This window comes from Tiliqua scincoides, chromosome 5, assembly GCF_035046505.1.
Source record: "Tiliqua scincoides isolate rTilSci1 chromosome 5, rTilSci1.hap2, whole genome shotgun sequence".
In the NCBI taxonomy this organism is placed as follows: domain Eukaryota; kingdom Metazoa; phylum Chordata; class Lepidosauria; order Squamata; family Scincidae; genus Tiliqua; species Tiliqua scincoides.
In genome coordinates, this window is record NC_089825.1 from 105,811,774 (window position 1) to 105,831,477 (window position 19,704).

A 19,704-nucleotide genomic window follows, 5' to 3' on the forward strand; every position below is an offset into this window, starting at 1 on the left:
GTGCGGGGCAAGGGGAATGCAATCCCCTTATCCTGGGTAATGCTGCAGCAGCACCAATGGGGCTAAACAGATCTGCGCCACCTCAAGAGGTGGCACAGATCCAAGCAGCCCAGAGGTGTTCTGGGTCTCCCAGGACTGGGGTTAGGATCCAGCACAAATGTTGGATCTGCCCTGCCTCACCCCCCTACTTGGCCACTAGCACTCTGCAAACAATGCTGAAAAAAATACTTTCATGTCTCCAGTTCACACAGAAAAAAACTCAGAAGAATTGGTGGGGGCGGTTTTGGGGCACCTCTTTCCACTGTTGCGGAAATGCAACTCTGGTAAAAACTGGCAAATAATAAATAAATAACCAAATAAAACAGTTTTATCTTTTCACAGATTTTTTTTGTTTGTTTTCTACAAAAATGAGAAACGCAGAAGGCAGTGTTGTGTGTTTTTTATTTCATTATCACCTTTTTCTCCCATCTCTACAGATTGGAAATAAAAAAAAATAGCATGCACTTAGGATGGAATTGCAATAGATCTGATGTGGTTGTTTTAACAAGGGGCTGTGTCTACATCCTCTTTTATAAGAAAAAAAAAAAAAAAGGATCCAATACCAGCAGGCTGAAACGGCTGAAACTTAAGTTACCTAACGGAGATAGTAGGTATTCCTCCCCCCTCTTTCTATTTATCATGAACTCACCTGTCTTTTTTCCCCCCTTCTCTGTCCATCATTCCTTCTTCCTGCTGCTGAACCAAACTAGGCTCAGTGGGTGAGTGGACAGGAGGAAACCGTTTCTCCACAAGGAAGTAGGGAAATCTGCAATGGGAAGGAGCCACACCTGGGGTGAAGCTCTGGAGCATACACACACACTATATGCCCATACAGAGACCACTGGTGGCCCACTGCAGTCCATGCAAATCAGATTATTTTATTTCACAGCCCTGTTGTTTCTAGATTCCTTCAGATCTCAGTGTTCTGGTGTTTCATTGTGGTTCATTTCAAGCTTGTACGGCTTACACCAGATGGCAAAATAATACAAAGAAAATAGAGATCTTAAAAAAAAAATTCAAATGAACAACAGGTAATTTTCAGCACAATCCAACCTAAGTTCACCAACCGATACAGCTGTGTCAAGGAGGCATGTGTTGTATCCTATGGTGAAGGGTAGTTGGAGAGGTTTCCTCAGAGTAAGAAAATTTTTGTTTATTTCTCCTGGGGAAAGCTACCACTGTCCCTGTGGGTCTCCTTTGTCCTGCACTAGGTATTTTGCTGGTGCAGGCAGAGGTGTGTAATAGAGATGAAATGGGACAGGGATTTGATTCAGCCTCACACTGGTGTTGATAAACCAACCTTCTCCCCCCTCATTTCCCATATCTACCTGCCCCCTCTGCACCCAGAATCTCCCCCCATCCCTGCACTTCCCTGCCCCATTTCTGTCCACTGCCTGCCGCCACCTTACCATGTGCTAGCAGATGGTGGCCTGGCTGGTGTCCTGTACTTGCATCCCCAGTGCTTGTACTGACAGCCTCACTGCACTGGCTGGAGGTGGAGAAACACGCAACAACATCATGTGACTTCCAGCAGAATCCAGGCAGCACTTCCACCCAGATCCTGCAAGCTCTGCTGGCAGAACACACATTCCACCAGATTAGGCTATTTGTTTCAGAAATATCAATCCGTGTTTCTATACTTAATGGCAGAGTAGCACTGAGAGAAGAGTTAGCGCTACCAAGAATGCTTCCTCAACAAAACTGAGATTTATGGCCCAATCCTATCCAGCACAGGAATGATGGCTCCAAATGGCTATCACTGGGTCCTGTGCTGGATCCGAGCAGGCTGGAGGTCTCCTCAGGGGAAGGGGACATTCATCCCCTTACCCCTAGTAGACCCCCAGCCTGCTCAATGGGGCTTCTTGAATCTGCACCAGTGATTGAGAAGCCCTGTGTCAGGCTTTCAAGTCTGGCATGGGGGATAGGATTTGGTGGAGGAGGCCTCTGCCAGTCCCACCCCTTCCCCTGCCTCTCCCACTCATGTTCTGCCCTCTCTCCACCCTCCATCCATCCAGAAATGCTTCCCCAGACCTACTGCCACTCTCCCATACTATGTGCTGCTCAATCCTTACCTGAGCTCCAATGGTGGCCATTACTCCCGCTGTGGTATTGATGGGGTGGCACAAGAGTCCCCACTGGTGTCATTTGTTCTTCAGGTGGTGCAAACATTCCAATTATGGCAGATTTGCGACAGCCAGTGCTGGGTCTGCAGTGCTGGCACTGAAGCCTGTTTGGATTGGGCTGTAGATTTATGGATCAGGACATAGCAAAATGTATTCCTATTCCTATATTTGCAGAGCCTCTCTTTAAAGAGGAATAAAAATGTGTAGAATCTTTCTCCCAGTTCCTAGACAAGACTGTTACTGGCATTTCATTTACAATATAATTTACAATTTGCTTTACAATATCAGCAGGTTACTATGAACAAAAACAGATAGCAAAACAAGGTGTGAAAGAAAACTATTCTAATTTGTGAGGTTCGGAATAGAGACTTGGACGTGCTGTAACAAGAACAGACAGCAAAACAAATATGTGTAATGGAAATTATGAAAGAACATCATGTTCCGATTTACAGAAACAGCACAGCCAAGTCTCCATTCCAAAACTTACAAAATAGAATAGTTTTCTTTCACACCTTCATTCTTTCTAAGCACACATTTTGGAAAAGATGGTGGTATAGGTCATGCCTCATTATGCTCTGGGGTTCCATTCCAGAACCCTCAGGGCACAATCCTAACTAAACGGCTGGGAGGGTCGCAAATGTGCCATAAAGCACTTGCACTTCCTCGAGGGGAAGCCAGGCCAGCGCTCCAAGAAGCGCCGGCCTGTGGAGGCTGACAGAAGCCTACCTTTAAACTTTCGGCCAAGAATTAAACATAATCTTGCAAGGACCTTCTCCATGCAATCATTTGGTAACAAGCTTAATCCTTCTCAAGGTTACATTTAACAAGAATAAACATTATACCCAAAAAATGTTATCTAAGTTGCCATGACATTTTTTTATCCAAAGTTGAGAAACTTTCTTTCTGCTATCATATATTTACAAAATTCCATTTTTAATAACAGCCAGGCAAGAGTTTGAGAACACCTTTCATCAACAACAGCAAAGAAACATCTGTTGCCAACTTCAGAGTAAACCATGTGTAATGGAAAATCAGAAGATCATCAGGTGGATGATGTGGTGTTGACAGCGATGCCATGTTTTGACAGCTGTTTGACAGCTCTGGGAAGGGCAGGGCTGGCTCCACAGCTGTAATCAATCAAGGAGACCTGGATGGACACCTGAGCTTCATTTGACCTTGATGGAACTTGGAATGGACATGGACTGAAGAGATGGCTCACCTGAGCCTAATTTGGGCTTATTGGGACATACAAGGACCCTGCTGGAGGAGACACTCTGCTTGAGAGGACACTGCTGGAGAGGAGGGACTCTGCTGCAGAAGACTGTACTGGAAAGACTGGACTGTGCTTTAGAGACTGTGCACTTGGACTGGAGGCTTCAGACCTCTACCCACTAAGTTAAGTTAAGTTAAGTGGAGTTTTGGGGAAGGAAAGCCTCTGGACAAGAGGACTTGCAGGGAGTGTCAGTGTTTGTAGCAATAAATTCTTGTTAATTGCACAAACTGATAAGGAGTTCTGTTCGTTTCCTTTGCACACCACAGCTGTTGTTCTTGGAAAAGCAGGGTGTTAATTAGCCAAAGAGTGGGCATTAGAAGGGAGTTGGAATATTTGGACGGGACAAATTGGCATAGTCGGCAGGATAGGGAAAATTGGGATAGGACACCATATTCCTTCCCCCTTTGTTTTGTTTTTATGAATATTGTCTAGAATTCTCTCCTACATTTTCTCAACTAGAACTGGCTGTGGAACAACAGGGGAGATAATCAGCTTTGCATTTCCAAAAAACATGTTCAGCTTTATATTGGGTTGCATTCAAAACAAATTCCTACATAGAGAGGTATGGAGCCATAGGATGCAACTCGCAGACTTCAGTAAGGGTTGTTTTAGTGCTGCAGCAGGTAAGACTGTTGAGAGGAGAGCAAATCACCTAATAATCCCTGATTAGAGAGTGATCAATGACTGAGGTTATCCAGGGGCAGGTCAGATTTTAGTTACTCTCAGCCATATCCTAATTGCACTTTCCTTCTTTCCCCCATACATTGATAGGTAACTAACTGCCCAGTCCTAACCGGATTTATGGTGGAGGATCTCATGAGCTGCCATCTTAACTCCATGACCAGTGCTGCAAAAGTTGCGTCACTGTCATGCACTCAGAGATTGACAATGCAAATGACTATTGGCCATGTGTGCAGGACAACGGCTCCCTGATGTCCTGGAGGAACAGGGGTGGGAAATAGACCAGGCAGGGAAGGGAAGGGCAGTTTAGCCATGCATACTGAGATCCCACCCTCTTTTTCCATCCTGGTCCATACCCTGACTCTCCTTAAACTTAGGCCAGTTAGCTGGCATCGGTCCGAGGAGACCCATTGGTGGCAAGACCAAATTTTTTATTTTATTTACTTACCTCTTCTGACAGTGGTGGGCCTAGGGGGCAGTGGGGGCAAAAGGCACAAGCGCTGCACCTGTGGACCTTGGGGGGCGGCACCAATTTGCCCACTTTGCCCACTGCACCACCACTGTCACCTCTGCCTGCCCTCTGAAACTGACCTGGAGGCAGGCAAAGCCCCGCATGGCATTTAGGACTGCTCCAAAAGCCTTCCGTGGCTTCCGAAGTGGTCTTAATCAGTACTCTGGGAAACTTCCTGGGAACCAGAAGTACTTTCAAGAAACTGGCCAGCATTGTTGACCTGAGCCCCAGGATGCCACAGGGGCCAGGTTCGTAACTGTATCCTGAGCCATCTGGTAGCCCCCTCCCACAATATTGTGCAATGCACACTCTGTTGGTGGCACTGTGTGCTGTGGGCCGGCGGCGATAGGATTGGGCCGTAAGGATACATTGAATCCACACATATAGATAAAAAGTATAGAAAGCATTGTTGGAGGACTAATTTCGATGGAATAGTTTGGAGAGGGCCACCTTGATCTCCTTGTTTCTCATGCTGTAGATCACTGGATTCAGAATAGGAGGAAGTGTAGAATACATGATTGCCAATACTAAATCCAGGTATGAAGAAGTATCAGAAGAAGGCCTGAGGTAGGTAATGGAAGATACAGATACAAATGTAGAAAAGACAATGAGGTGAGGAAGGCAAGTCGATAAGGCTTTTTCCCTTCCTTGCAGAGAAGGGATTCTCAGCACTGCCATAAAGATCTGAACATAAGTTGTGAGGACAAAGACAAAGCAACCAGATACAATGAGGACACTTATGACAATAGCAACCATTTCAGTTTGATAGTCTTTTGAACAGTAGAGTTTAAGCATCTGTGGGATCTCACAGAAGAACTGATTGACAACATCAGAGCAGAAAGTAGCAGAAAAGGTGCCAATAGTGTGCAATGTTCCATAGAGGAGACCACTAATCCACACACTTGCAGTCAGTTGCATGCAGGTTCTCCTGTTCATTATTACTTCATATTGCAGTGGTTTGCAAATGGCAACATACCGATCATAGGACATCACGGTGAGGAGGGAGAAAGCAGATGCTGCAAAGAAGAGGTACAAGAAGATCTGAGCAACGCATCCGGCATAAGAGATGCGTCTTGTGTTCGTGAGAGAATTGAGCATGGATTTCGGCATAATGACAGACAGTTGGCCAAGGTCCTGCAGAGCCAAATTCATCAGAAAGAAATACATTGGAATGTGCAGGCGGTGATCAAAAGCTATGGTGGAGATGACAAGAAAATTCCCTGTGACGGCTGCCAGGTACAGCACCAGGAATATGGAGAAGTGGAGAATCTGCAGTTCCCGGATCTTGGAGAATTCCAGGAGCACAAACTCAGCCACAGATGTTTGATTGTCCATTTTTTCTCATGGATAAGTAGCAGGACATCTCTGGAATGAAACACAGAAACACTTCTTGGAATGCGACTTACTCACTTCATTCTGGAGAGTTGTAGTGAGCAAGTAACAAACGTTCAGAGCATGTTGAGATATAACTCACTCTTTCATATTTCCCAAACAAAAACCTAGATGACTACTCAATGACCTCATGACTAAACCTTCCAGACCAATTGTGTGTAATGATCAGTGGATATTTGTATCCTGTCCATGCCACATTTTAGAACATTTCCCATAAAAGGAAGTAGTCAAAATTTGTTGCTGCATATAACACACACATTATTGTCTGCAATTATGCACCTCAGTTATATATATATATATATATATATATATATATATATATATATATATATATATATATATATATATATATATATATATCCATACATTTATATACCTTTATTACAGGTTTCCAGCATTGCATTAGTCATTAAAAGCACACACTTTAAAAAATAAAATTATTATTTTTTGCTGAGATACACAGAACTTGGAAAAAATGTGAAACAAAAGTTCAGATAAATGCAAAGTAAAAAGAGGCAGTGAATTTTTAAAGGAGGGTTATATAAGCAATACAGCACTCTGTTAACTTCCTGAGCCCATTAATGCACATTAGTTCATTAACACCAGTCAATCACTTCTGTGTTTGGCATATACCCAGGCCCATCTATGTTCTAAGATAATATAATATTTACCTGATAATAATATAATATTTACCTACCTCGTACCCAGGCAGACAACTTAGATCCACTAAGATGAACATTCTGTATCTGCTTATTTTATACAATCTCTCTCTCTCTCTCTCTCTCTCTCTCTCTCTCTCTCTCACACACACACACACACACACACACACACACACACACACACACACACACACACTGAATTAGTCTGTAGTTTACTTGTTACAAGAAATTTCCACACTGGGAAGTCCTCCAGGGGAGGAGCTTGTGTTCTTTTGGAGGTAGTCAGACAAACCATCACAACTCAGCTGAAAAGATCAGCTTAATTTCCTGTCTCGTAAATTTGATAATATAGCTAGCAAAGACTGGATGTTTGTAATATGCAAATAACATGAGCAATCAAAATAAGTTACTTCTGTGCTGTTATATAAATGCATTCAATGGGGACACATCTAAGTGCAAAATACTCACTCTATGTAGATACAAAGAGCCAGAGCACTCTTAAGGCTGCAATGGTATTTCTGGTTCATTGCTTGTGCAAATTTCACCATAACATCAGGGATGCAAACTTGAGTCAGGTGACTCAAGTTCGAGTCACAAAAACATGTGTTCTTTGTTGACTCGTTGAGTCTGAGGTCACTAACTCTGAAATGAGTTTCCACACATGCAGACTCGAGTCTGTCTGTGTCTGGGTGTGCTTGCTTACATGTTTTTTTTGTGGTGCGAAAGACCTTGTGGGGCCATAATTCAGACCGAGCAAGCAGCAGGGAAGTTCCAGCCAGGAGGTAGGGAAGGGTTAATGTTTTGGTTTTGCATTGAGCAGGAGGTGGGAGGGAGGTAGGAGCAGGCTCTCTTGTCCATCTCTGAAGGAACCAGTGATCATTGGATGAAGGTTTTTTCCCCTGGACAAGTGAGGGGCTGCAGGGGGTTGGCTTCTAGCCATCCAGAAGAAACTCATGGCATGGCTTCAGCTGGCTCATTCAATGACTGGCCAAAATGGGACTACTTTTGAGGACAGCTGCAAACTATTGGGTCATACTGGTAAACCTCCCAGTTGCTGCACATGACCCTCCTCCCTCTGGCTGCTTCTGTCCCTGCTGTCATGCAGAACATCCCACCCGCCTTGTTTACAGATGGGATGGAGACATCAGGGGAGTATTAAAGGAGAACTCTGACACACACACCCAGAGCCTGGTAGTATCTCCATTTTTCTTTTCGAGTTGCCAAAACTCTCTGGACAGTTCAGAAAGTCCACTCATTAGGATTTGATTTCAAGTCAAGTTAAAGGGGGCAGAGACTCTTGAGTCAAGCCACGATGGATTAGCCCATCTCTGTCAACCACGCTCTATCAGCCCAATCCTAACTAACTTTCCAGTGCTGAAGCAGCTGTGCCAAATGGGTGTGCACTGCATTCTATGGTGGGGGCAGTCATGGAAGGGCAAAGCACTAAGTTTTGCAAGCACCTCAATGTGCCCTGTAAGCTGCCCCTCCTCCTTACTGTCAAAGACATTCTGAGTGGCAAGAGCAATGCAGAGGAGATCTGAAGCTCTGTAAGTGCTTGGATGGGAGTTGCCTTAGATCAGTGGTCCCTAGCAGTGCCATGCCAGCGCCAGTTCACATACAACCCATGACCAGGATGCATAGTTATGGACTTTACCATGGGTAGGGCACTAAGGGTGGTGGGGATGGAGACCATGCTTTAAACACCTATAACAATGGGTCATGATCCAATGTGAGCTTGGTCATGATCCGATGCTCCATGTTGGGCCGCAAAGCCTTATTCGGAATCAGCAGAGGCTGATTCTGAGTCACACCATGCCAGCAATCCATTCCGTTGGCTTCCATGGGCCTCAGAATACCTTGGGAGAACAACCAGAAGTGACTTCCAGTTGGTGTACGCAACTTCTGATTTATGTCCAGTTTGCTTCCACAGCCATTCTGGAGCCCAAAGAGTTCAATGGGATGGGTCAGAAGTGCCCTCTGGTGCATTCCAATAAGGTTTTTCAGCACAGCAAGGAGCATTGGGTCGCAACACAGTATAGAGGACGAGGAAGATCATGATGGTTCAAAGTTTGAGAACCACTGCAATGACCATTAAGTTCCATTTCTCCAAATAATTGCTTTCAGCCTACCATTTCCCCAACAACTTTTCCTCATTTTTCTTATCACTTTTTTTGGTTTCTGTTTTCTGAACTGACCTCTTACCATTTTTGCCTGGAACTGAATGTAAATTTACAAGAACATAGGCAAGCAGTAATAAGACATACTTCATCTCAAAACTATCTTGACAGCAGAAGACCCCTGTTTACCGGAAAATCCCACCCCTGAGGGAGTTCATGTGACCCCTCAAACAACTTGCCCCAATCCTGCCGACCACTGGGGAGGGGTTTTGTGGAGCTCCGACATTTGGTTTGGCAGGAAAAAGAGCCCACCAATGAAGTGTTGGAAAGGGGTTCATGTGACCCCTCAAACAACTTCTTCTGTCCCCGCCGACCATTAGGAAGAGGTTTTGTGGTGCCGCGACATTTGGTTTGGTGGGAAAATGAACCTGCCAATGAAGTGCTGGAAAGGGGATCATGTGACCCCTCAAACAACTTCTCCTGACCCCGCCAACCACTGGGGAGGGGTTTTGTGGTGCCAGAATATTTGGTTTGGTGGGGAAAGGAGCCCGCCAATGAAGTGCTGGAAAGGGGGTCATGTGACCCCTCAAACAACTTCTCCTGACCCCGCCAACCACTGGGGAGGGGTTTTGTGGTGCCAGAATATTTGGTTTGGTGGGAAAAGGAGCCCGCCAATGAAGTGCTGGAAAGGGGGTCATGTGACCCCTCAAAGAACTCTCCCCGTCCCCGCCAACCACTAGGCAAAGGTTTTGTAGCTCTTGGACCACTGTATGGAACCAATGGGAAAGGGGGAATGGGAACAGGCCCGGGCATGCCCCCTGTATTTAAGACCCTGGCCTTCGGGGGAGGGAGAAAGCTGTTCATCTTGCTACAGCCATGGCATCCCCTCTGAAAAGCCCAGCTGCTTTGCCTTCTGGGATGGAGACTCCCCAGAAGCCCTCCAAGAGTGAAAGCCATGCTCGGCAATTGTTCAAGATGGAGAGCACCGAAGACCTGGAGACCATGCAGCCTTCTGGGGCAGAGACCCCGGTCAGATTGACTGATTTTCAAAGCCCACCCGCTTTGCCTTCCAGCCTGCTCAGATCAGTGTTTGAGAGCCTTCCCCACCAAGCTTCAGTCTCTGAGCGCTTGATGCAATCTCCACCGAGCAAGAAAAGCCGCTGCTGTGAAATCGATGTCAGTGACGAATATTGTAGACCGATACCTGTGGAGCTTCTTTACAAGCTAGCATGGGATGAAGAGACTGTGCGTTTTGCCCAAATCAGCTGTGACTGCGGGTTTGTGCTTTTGCACACAGTGACCGAGTTTCCTGAGGCAGCGGCAATCAAGATTACGCAGGTAACATTTTTTTTACAGACATGCTTGATACTCATTGTAACTGTATTAATGGACTAGAAAGACAGAAATATTAGAAATTAAGTTTGTTTTTATATTTTTTAAAGGAATCCCCAGAGGAGAAAGAATGTTCCGGTTCTCCAAAGACCCAGCATGTTCCAGGAAATCAAGAAGGTTGTACAAGTTTTCGTGATATTTTAGGCCTTCAGAAGACCCCAGTGGATCATTTCAGCCCAAGTTGCCACTCAGGTGCTATGAAATCACTAATTAGAGCTAAGCTGTATATGATTCTTAAGCACTGTTATAGGGGGTATTTACTTAACTGTTGCATTGGTTGTAAAATTAAATCCAAGGATGAGGAAGCCCACGATTGCAGATATGGGAATAATTTTGATAGAATAGGATTCTTACAAGTTGTGTGTAAAATAATCTACCTGCAGGCAATTCTGAACACTGTGATTAATATAGCTTACAGTTTACTGTTTTTGCATGTGACCGCCACAACCGTTGATTATATTTTGAGCCTGATAGCTAGCGTGAATGCCTTTCCTGACCCCCTGGAATGGGTTGATACAATGGTGAGAGGGGAGGATTACACTTACCTCGAGTATGTACATCCCGTGGTTTCAAAAAAAAAAAGTATCAAAAGTTTCTTGCAAGAGGCCACTGCTGTCTAAGTGTTTGTGACAAGTGAAGGAAATGTAAGAAACCTTTATGCCTTACAAAGCAATGTCTGTTTTTAAAAAAATAAATAAATAAATAAAAGAAAAGAAATGGAAGACCTACAATGTTTGCTTTTTTGAGGGGAAGGACTGGGTGCATGGCGGGGGGAGGGAGGAATGAACCAATAGGAAACGGTTTTCAGGAGTATGTCTGGACATGCCTGGCAGCAGCCATGTATTTAAGACCCTGGCATGAGTATTAAAAAAAAAGGAGACCGTAGACAGGCAGTGCTTAGGTAGAGCTATCAATTTTTATAATGCCATGGATGCGTGTAGTAATTCACTCAAATGGGGTACACACAGGGCTGATTTAACTGAAAAGGTTCCCCTCGAGACTGAAGAACCAGAGCCCTGTATTGGACCTCCAGAGGGGGTTTTAAACAGGGGTAATTCTCTGCCTGACAGCCAGGAAATAGAAATGGATTCAGCACCCTATTGGTTGCAATCCATGGTAAGCATGTGTTTTGGAGGGGGCATGGGGTGGTTTTGATATTGGGCACATGGGGTAGGGTGGTAATAATTTACATATTTCTTTTAAATAACCAGATACGGGAACTAGATGTTGGGCCACTAGAATGGTCGGCTGATGGGGATACCTGTGTAGATATCTGGAAAGTCCCAAAGAAGACAAAGCCCTGGTCTTTACATACATGTCTGTATGTAAATTTTACTGGGTGGGTGGGGGGGATCTGAAATTTATACACACGTGTATTTTTAAATTATCTAGATACCTCAACCACTGAGGAAAATGTGAGTGGGGTTGATGAGACATGATTTTTTTGTCTTGTCTAGGAAATTGAAGAGGTTGTTGGGGCTCTTGAAAAACTGAGTCTCAGTGCTCCTGCTCCTTTAGGGGAGTGCTCCTTTAGGGGAGCTCCTGCTTCCCTAAAATTCCAGAGGAATGAAAATAATTGTGAAGAAAAAATAAAATCAAATTACGTTATCTGATTGTGCGCGTTTCTGTGCTAACTGGAGCCATGGAAAAGCATGTTGAAATTTTAAAAAAATATATATTATACACCTGAGGTGGTCGGGAGCTTTGGAGGGGTAAACAGCCCCTTTCAAGAGGCCAAAAAGCATAGTAAAACTCTGACTCAAAAACATGTTCAGGAGTGGCTTGCAGAGCAAGATGCTTACACACTGCATAAGCAGTCTCAAGTGTGATTTAAGAGAAACAAAACGATTGTTTCGGGAATGGATGCACAATGGCAGGCCGATTTAGTGGACATGCAGCAGTTTTCTAAGTACAACGAGGGGCACAAGTACATTTTAACAGTGGTGGATATACTTTCTAAATACACATGGGCCAGAAGCTTGAAAGACAAAACAGGCAGACAAGCGGCAGCTGCTTTTCAGCACATTTTCAAACAGGGGAGAATACCACACAAACTGCAGACTGATTCTGGTAAAGAATTTCTAAACCGTACTGTGAGAGAACTATTTAAAAAACACGGCGTCCATCACTTTGTTACAGGGAATGAGGTCAAAGTGGCTATTGTGGAACGTTTTAATAAAACATTAAAAACAAAAATGTGGAGATTTTTCACAGCTAACAACACTTTTAGATACACGGAAGTGTTGCTGTGATTTATAAGCAGTTATAACCACACTGTGCACAGAACGACCAGAGTACGACCTGAGGATGTGAACCATTCCAATGCCATGTCTGTCTGGAAAACAGTGTACGGAGACTGGGGTAGAGGGAGAAAAGAGGTTTCTATGTTCAGAAAAGGAGATCATGTGAGAATCTCTAAGCTCAAGGGGGTCTTTGAAAAAGGTTTCGAATAAAGCTTTACCACAGAGATTTTCATAGTCGACCAAGTCAGCAGCAAGGGGAGAAGACCCGTGTACAGCTTAAAAGGTTACGGGGGAGAGAGTATTTCGGGGATATTCTATCCTGAAGAATTACAGAGAGTGAGGATGCAAGAGGATAGGGTTTACAGGGTTGAAAAAGTTCTAGCTACGAGGGGAGGGGTACGAAAAAGCAACACCTGGTGAAATGGTTAGGTTGGCCTGACAAATTCAATAATTGGGTCTCAGACTCTGAACTGCGTGAAGCTAAATAGCAGAGGGGGAAAAATGGTGGAAAACAATTTTACATCACCCTCCCTAGCAAAGCCTGCAATAATATATTTCAACAGAACAGCAGTGTTGCCTTCATGATCCGTCTGGCGTGCTTCCTGGATCTGGCAGGGGAGTGGGGAGTGGGGAGTGGGATTAGCGGAGATACAGTACCCTCACAGCTGGGACACACTCACAGACGATATAAAGTTTCAAATTGACAACGGAAGGATAGAATGGCTATTCACTCTACGGGGGGGGGGATATTACACATCAATACCTGACATACTGGATACTATGAACAAGGTGATAACGAGCTATATAAATCCACCACCTGATAAATCTCTGGCCTATGATTTCGTGGTTAGGAAGATCTATCTTAATGCTCCGCCACTTCACAAAATTGAAGCAGAAGTGGAACTGGCCCATATAATAGGGTTGGATACGGGCTTAGCCACGAGAAAATCAACCTTCACCATGGATATTGCAGGAGGGTTTAGCACCTTGTACGTTTACACAGACATTATAGACCACCAGGCAGTGGGGGACTTTTATGTGCCTCTGTTGCGTTGTGTTCCTATTCGCAGGGAGAACGTTGAACGAGTCACGATCACTTACAATAGACTACATTATGTGGTTGTAAACAGGGATCATCATAGGTACAGATTTACGTTTACAAAAAGTGAATGCCCCTTGCTTACAACCTGAAAAAACTGGAAACCCCTTTTTTAAAAAATAGCCTTGATTAATCAGTAACTTTTCAGTTAAATGTTATAGATCCCTCTTTTTTCTTACCAGGAGTCCCCTTGACAGATTAGCCCCTGCTTGAGTAGGTGGATCTGAAATAAGCATAAAGGAACCATTTTTTTTGCTCAGTATTCACATAAAAAGGAAAATAAATATTCATCTAAGAATTACTTTGCTTAGCAATAGTTTTGTTAAGCACGTCCACAAACAACACTAGAAAATGTAAACAGAAGAGAAAGATTTGTATCTTGTACTTTCAAAAAATTAATAGGTTACTGCTATTTTAAGATTAAATTTTTTACCATCAGATTCTTGTGAAATAGATTCTTCATCCTCTGACATATTTTTTCACAAAACAGTCTGAAATTTTAATACAAAGAAAAAGCACAATTAAGATTTTTTTTCCTTTTCAACACACACACACACATGAAAAAAAAAACATATCAGTCCTAAAAAAAAGTGAAAAGCCTGGACCCCTGAATAAGGCAGCAATTTTTTGAGTCTTAGATACACAGCCACACACACACTGTCAGAGAGAGAGAGAGAGAGAGAGAGAGAGAGAGAGAGAGAGAGAGAGAGAGAGAGATTTTACTCACCAATCTGATGCCTTCTTTCTTTGGGATGATCTTGAGCAGGGGTACTCAACATGTCGATCGCAATGTACCGGTCGATCACGAGGCAAAATGAGTAGCTCTTGAGCCAAAAAAGTGTGAGCACCCCTGCTATAGAACTTCTCGGGTTACATCTTCTCAGCCACACCTATTGATCACTTCTTCTGTCAATCATCGCTTCCGCCCTCCCACAAAACTGGAATTCCCCTGTCTCTGTCCCCTTCCCGCAACTGCGAGACCAGATGCCATCACGTGACATGGCCAGCATCTGGAGGAGGTCATCACTTGGATTGGTTATCGGGGGAGGCTCGGCGCTCCTTGCCACTCCTAAAATGGTGTCTGGGTGGCGCCGTGGGGGGCGGGGAATGAGGTGGAAGTGAAGGTGGAGTGTGTTGACAGGAGCAGGAATGGAGGGGAGCCTGCCTCCTCTGCCTGGCATCGGGATGATTCCCACGGAGGAAGCCTCTGACCAGAGGAAGGAAATAGAAGAGAAGCTCAAGCAGGTGGGACTGGCTTGGATGGAGCGGCTCCCCCCTCCCTCACCCCACACCTGGACTCAGGTGCTCCCCTGCCTGCCATCCTTGGAGTCCTCCCAGGCAGCTGTGGCCCCCCTTCCCCTCTTGGTGCACTTCTGCAGTCACTGCACCCTGGGCATGGCCTGGGCCTGAATCTGCTCCACAGGCTCTTTTCCTCCCCAGTGGACCTTCTCAAGAGTTTAAGGCTACTGTCCTGTCCACACTTACCTGGGAGTCAGCCCCATTTTTTTACAGTTAAAAAATATTTCAATTGGCAGCCTAATCCTAAGCATGCCTACTCAGAAGTAAGTCCCATTAGAGTCAATGGGACTTACTCCCAGGAAAACATGGATAGGATTGGGCCCCCAGTTTCCTCCTCATACATGCCTGTGCACATACAGAACTAAAGAGTAATGTTCTTTTCCCCACCCCTTAACAAATATTTTCCCTGGAGATCCAAAAGCAAAGCCCCCATTCTTTCAATTTGCTCACTTGTTTTCCTACAGGATTGGGCGGGGGGGGGGAGAGAAACTGATTTCATCTAGGATAATTCTGTTATGGCAAATGCTATTATTGTAAAAAAAAACTCTGGTAGATCTCCGGGCCTTGCTGGGTTTCAAAGTAGCTCTCGTGCCAAAAAAGTGTGAGCACCCCTGATCTTGAGTGTTCTGACAAAAGATGTGTTCCACTTTTATAGGAAAAATCTCTGCACCCCCATCCCTGGGACTATCATTCAATGTCTGTTCCCAGGTCATGCATGAACAAATAATGGGAAGTTTCTATGTTTTTAACACCATAAAACTTAATTAGTCCCGGTATGATTTAAAAGAAGTCTCTGATGTTTGGATGTTTTCACATATGGAAAAATATTGTGTAACAGGCCAAAATCTGATTCCCATGTCACCCTGATTGATTACCCAAAGTTGTTAATCAGCTTTCTGTGTTTTTTCAGCCCTCTTGTTGGTTGTTTACACATCTGGATAAAGATATTGTGTAACAGGCCAAAATCTGCTCCCATGCCAGCCTGATCAATTACCGAAAGTTGTTAAACAGTTTCGGTGTTTTTTCAGCCCAGTGTTGGCTGTTTTCTCATCTGGATAAAGATATCGTGTAACCGTGTGTGATCAGTTTCTTTTGTTTATTCGCCCTGAAATCATAATTAGTTCAGGAATGTTAAAAACTTCTGATTCTCCCATGGACCTTTTTTTAAATTTTATTTCATATTCCCCCATACACCCATTGTCTTCTCTGTACTGTTAAAATACTTCTAAATTCAGATGAAATAATGCTTAATAAAATCCATTGTAAAGTAACAAACACACACACAAGTCCTGTAAAGATTTGATTATTTCTACTTTTATTTCATTCAGTCACGTTAATAAACATCCCCTCACATGAATCTCCCATGGATTTTTTTATTTCACATCCCCCCCTTGTCTTCTCTGTACTAGTATTAAAATACTTCTACACACATTGTAAGCATTAACCATTATGTTCAATTCACTAACATGCAATTCCTGTTTTTATTTTATTTCCATTCAGGCACATATTAATAAGCTACCCCCCCCCAGCTCAGATAAAACCAATATGTTTTTGCCCTGACTACTCTTTCAACAGAAAACAAAAAAAATGATCTTCAAATCTGGTAAGCTTATCAACTGCTTTGTGGGGTTCAGAATCATTTTGTAATTGCTCCAGCATGCCCATCAGGTATTTTGGGAAATCTTGCTTAATTTCCAGACACCCCAGTGAAAACACTATACACACGCTTGTATGGACAATGCATCCAATATTTAATTTTTTCATAAGCCTACACAATTTCTCTCTAATAAACTCATGAGTCCAAACAAAGCATTCATGAGCCTCTTGCCCAGGGGCCCGAATTCTGCATCCTTCACATGAATCTTCTAGATACTTGCTCACACCTGTAAGGCCACACCTGGAGTATTGTGTCCAGTTCTGGTCACCGCATCTCAAAAAAGACATAGTGGAAATGGAAAAGGTGCAAAAGAGAGCGACTAAGATGATTACGGGGCTGGGGCGCCTTCCTTATGAGGAAAGGCTATGGTGTTTGGGCCTCTTCAGCCTAGAAAAGAGACGCTTGAGGGGGGACATGATTGAGACATACAAAATTATGCAGGGAATGGACAGAGTGGATAGGGAGATGCTCTTTACACTCTCACATAATACCAGAACCAGGGGACATCCGCTAAAATTGAGTGTTGGGCAGGTTAGGACAGACAAAAGAAAATATTTCTTTACTCAGCGTGTGGTCGGTCTGTGGAACTCCTTGCCACAGGATGTGGTGCTGGCGTCTAGCCTAGACGCCTTTAAAAGGGGATTGGACAAATTTCTGGAGGAAAAATCCATTATGGGGTACAAGCCATGATGTGTATGCGCAACCTCCTGATTTTAGGAATGGTTTAAGTCAGAATGCCAAATGTAGGGGAGGGCACCAGGATGAGGTCTCTTGTTATCTGGTGTGCTCCCTGGGACATTTGGTGGGCCGCTGTGAGATACAGGAAGCTGGACTAGATGGGCCTATGGCCTGATCCAGTGGGGCTGTTCTTATGTTCTTATGTTCACACAATACTTCACAATGGCGAACAGGCTTGCTCTCAGCACACTTTTTGTGATTATTTGGCATGTTTGTGATGTCAGATTGTTATGTCTATCCAGCGGGAGAACCCCAAGGATGTTACATAAAGTTTTGTAAGCATCTTGCTTCTCATCCTCTGGAATAGCCTACAGAAAAAACACAAATAAGTATTTTTACCATTTTGTTTTTTACAAATCAGTCAACACACACACACGCAAGCGCGCACACATGCACTCAAACACACAGATTTACCTTTGGTGCTGGCTCATTCTCTGCTTCAGTTTCATGAGGTACGGGCGCATCTTCCATTGCAAACTGGTAAACCAGGTTCAGAGATGGAAACAGTAACACGTCTGAGGTTCATCATCATCACGTTTGTGTTTCTGCTTCTTCATAGGTGCTCACAGTAGGCTTTGAGAATCAGTTGGTCTGACCGGGGTTTCCACCCCAGAAGGCTGCACGGTCTCCGGGTCTTCCAGGTTCTCCATCTTGAACAACTGCCGAGCGTGGCTTTCGCTCTTGGAGGGCTTCTGGGGAGTCTCCACCCCAGAAGGCTGCGTGGTCTCTGGGTCTTTGGGGCTCTCCATCTTGAACAATTGCCAAGTGTGGCTTTCACTCTCGGAGGGCTTCTGGGGAGTCTCCATCTCAGAAGGCGAAGTGGCTGAGCTTTTCAGAGGGGAAGCCATGGCTGCAGCAGGCTGAATGGCTTTCTCCCTATCCCGAAGGCCAGGGTCTTAAATACAATGGGTATGCCTGGGCCTGTTCCCATTCCCCTTTTCCCATTGGTTCCATATGGTGGTCCGAGAGCTACGAAACCTTCACCTAGTGGACGGCAGGGATGGGAGAGTTGTTTGAGGGGTCACATGACCCCCTTTCCAGCACTTCATTGGCGGGCTCCTTTTCTCACCAAACCAAATAACCTAGCACCACAAAACCCCTTCCTAGTGGTCGATGGGGATGGGGAAAGTTGTTTGAAGGGTCACATGATCCCCTTTCCAGCACTTCATTGGCGGGCTCCTTTTCCCGCCAAACCAAATGTCGGGGCGCCACAAAACATCTCCCCAGTGGTCGGCAGGGATGGGGGCAGTTTTTTGAGGGGTCACATGAACCCCCTCAGGGGGCGGGATTTCTGGTAAACAGGGGTGGGAATTCCGCTGTCAAGATAGTTTTGACATGAAGTATGTCTTATTACTACTGAGGCAGAAACATTTAAAGGTCAGTTCAGAAAACAGAAACCAAAGAGTGGTGTGTGTGTGTGTGTGTGTGTGTGTACCTTCTTCATACAAACATTTTGTATGACAACACATAATGCAAACAAAAAATGGAAGAAGTACAATTCTTAACAAGTAGATGAGTTGGAAACATACCAAATGGGCAGCTCAATTCTACCTAAATTCCCACGTGGCAATGCAGTGTCATCAACATGCTGTCTCTATATCTCACAGCGGTTTTGCAGCTGCTGAAGGTCTCTTTGGTGTAGGGGGACATTTTTCCCATTGTCCCACAGTAAGCACCAGCATCTGTTTTGGGCCAACTCAGAGCTGCACTAGTTTGACTGCTGGCTCAAGTCTGTGTTTACGCAGGAAAGTGTATCAGGTCCAGGAAGAGGATTAGGATTTGGTGTCCGCAACCCCAGCCAATCCTGTCCCCCTCCTTGCCCTGATTCACCTTCCTCCATGCCTCCATCACCACCCCATTCTGCCCACCACCTAATCCAAACAACCCCCTTCCTCCAAAACCCTGTGCTCAGTTACCTGCTCTGGTGGTTCTACACGGGTCTGCGGGTACACAAGTATTCTCTCCGGCCTCCCAGCTGGTGGGCCAGCTGAATGTGTCAGGGGAGGTTGCTTTGCGACAGCTGTAAAGCTATCTCAGCTGCGACAAAGCTAGTTATATTGGTAGGTGAGAGGGGATAGGATTGGGCCAAAAAGCTATCCCATTTGCCATTTCTTACCACCAAAACTTGTTTTTATTATTATGCATTCAAAATATTTCATTTTAATAACATAGAGGCAAGCGTTTGAAAGAATATTTTATAAATAACAATAGCATCTGTGAGCAACTTCAATATTCTTTGTGTTGTTATTTTAATAGGAATAATCTCCCAGATTCTCTTAACTAGAATGGACCTTTCACAACAGGGGAGGTAATCAGCATTACATTCCTAAAATCTTGTTCAGCTTTACAACAACAGCATTACAATTAATTTTGTTTCCAATACATAAACACTGGTAAGTGTTGGTTGTATCTACCATTGCATTGGAAATAAGATGGTATAAAATTGTATATGAAAGGAAGACAGAAAACATTGTCAAAAGA

The 19,704-nt window shown here is 44.4% G+C and overlaps 1 protein-coding gene across 1 annotated transcript; it reads right to left on the minus strand.

Annotated features, from left to right (window-relative positions):
- Nucleotides 1–5,044: 5,044 nt before the first annotated feature.
- On the minus strand, nucleotides 5,045–5,962 carry LOC136652924 (olfactory receptor 14C36-like). Its single transcript, XM_066629847.1, has one exon. The coding sequence runs from the start codon at nucleotides 5,960–5,962 to the stop codon at nucleotides 5,045–5,047; it is 918 nt and encodes a 305-aa protein (XP_066485944.1).
- Nucleotides 5,963–19,704: the final 13,742 nt, after the last annotated feature.